Source organism: Pseudomyrmex gracilis, unplaced genomic scaffold (genome assembly GCF_002006095.1).
Source record: "Pseudomyrmex gracilis isolate BER0280 unplaced genomic scaffold, ASM200609v1 scaffold_4555, whole genome shotgun sequence".
Classification (NCBI taxonomy): domain Eukaryota; kingdom Metazoa; phylum Arthropoda; class Insecta; order Hymenoptera; family Formicidae; genus Pseudomyrmex; species Pseudomyrmex gracilis.
Window position 1 is genome coordinate 1 of NW_018025139.1, and position 1,446 is coordinate 1,446.

Genomic DNA, 1,446 nt, shown 5'->3' on the forward strand with positions numbered 1-1,446 from the left:
CACAAACCTCCCTTTACCTTAAAGCAAGATAGAATATCCAGAATACGCCAAGTGGACAAGGCGTTCTCCATAAACTTGACCACCAAGGCGGACTGGAAAAATAAAAATCTTCAGATCCAACCGGGCATTCATGCATGGTTTACTGATGGATCTGGAGCAAACGGCTGCTATGGAGCAGGCATCTACTGTCCAGGATCAAATCACAGAGAGTTTTTCTCTCTGGGTAAATTGGCCACGGTCTTTCAAGCGAAAGTCCTGGCCATTCTGGAATGTACAAGACTCCTACTCTCAAGAGAGACAAAAACTAGGAGGATCAATATCTATACGGATAGCAAAGCAGCCATAGGAGCTCTTGCCAAGACCACCACTGAATCTTTAGTGGTTTGGGACTGTATGCAAGCTCTAAACAGATTGGGCAAGCAAAACAACATCACGCTTGTCTGGGTACCTGGCCACCAAGGTATCCAAGGAAATGAAGTGGCTGATAGTCTGGCAAAACTGGGAACCTTGGAGGAACCAGTCTGCCAGAAAGTTGGAGTTCCCATTGCGACAGAGAAAAACCATATCAAGGACTGGCTGAAAAGGGAGCACAGGATCTCTTGGGAGATACTGAAGAGCTGCCGCCAAGCTAAGGCCCTGATGACTCAGCCATTGCCAGGTAAGACCAAAGAACTACTGACAATGAGTAAGTACAGACAAAGACTGTGCATAGGTCTCCTCACAGGGCATTGGGCCTTCAAGGCACATTTATTCAACTTAGGCCTTGTTGAGGAGAGTAGTTGTAGATTTTGTAGTGAGGAGGGGGAGGACAGCGTGCACATATTGTGTCGCTGCCCGTCTCTGGCACTCAAAAGATTCAGATTTTTGGGCTCCATGTTTGTGGAGCCCGAGGACCTGAAAATAATTAAAATCGGCCAACTGTGTAGCCTGGCAGCAAATGCCGGGTTTTAGCAGCTTGGTCGATTAACAACTAGCGGGAGTCGCAGAAGATCTTAGAGATCTAGGTGACAATAGGGTCTCACAAGCCCCCCGCTCTTCGTCATCTATCTATCTATCTACTTGCCACACTAGGAAGGAGGGCAAAATCGACCACTTTTGAACATCCTTCTTTCCATCTAGCTGAGGCGATGTACAGCCGTAATTCCTTACCGCCTTGGCGCTCGGACGGCTTGCACTATCAGTTTCAGCCGAAACGTGCAATTGTATGGCGAGAAAGGATCGGCGCGACTACCACGTCACAATATGTGTATATATATACAGGGTAAAAAAGTACCGGAACACCTGACTATCTCAGAAAATATAACTTCTAGAGAAAAGTATTTCAGACAAAAGTAGTATGTTTCAGACAATAGTAGTTTAAAAAGATCTATTTACTAATTGTATTATTGTGACCTTGGATTGCGCCTCTAAGATCAGATCAATGTTACATCGATTTTTTAAAATGAA

At 45.3% G+C, this 1,446-nt stretch overlaps 1 protein-coding gene across 1 annotated transcript in view; it reads left to right on the top strand.

The window, feature by feature from the left end:
* Nucleotides 1–52: 52 nt before the first annotated feature.
* Nucleotides 53–1,446, top strand: part of LOC109863382 — a gene marked incomplete at both ends in the record, with an annotated part of 3,975 nt that continues 2,581 nt past the window's right edge. Inside the window, one exon of the mRNA XM_020443641.1 lies at nucleotides 53–875. Coding sequence (XP_020299230.1) covers nucleotides 53–875 — 823 coding nt within the window. The remainder of the gene's footprint in view (nucleotides 876–1,446) is intronic.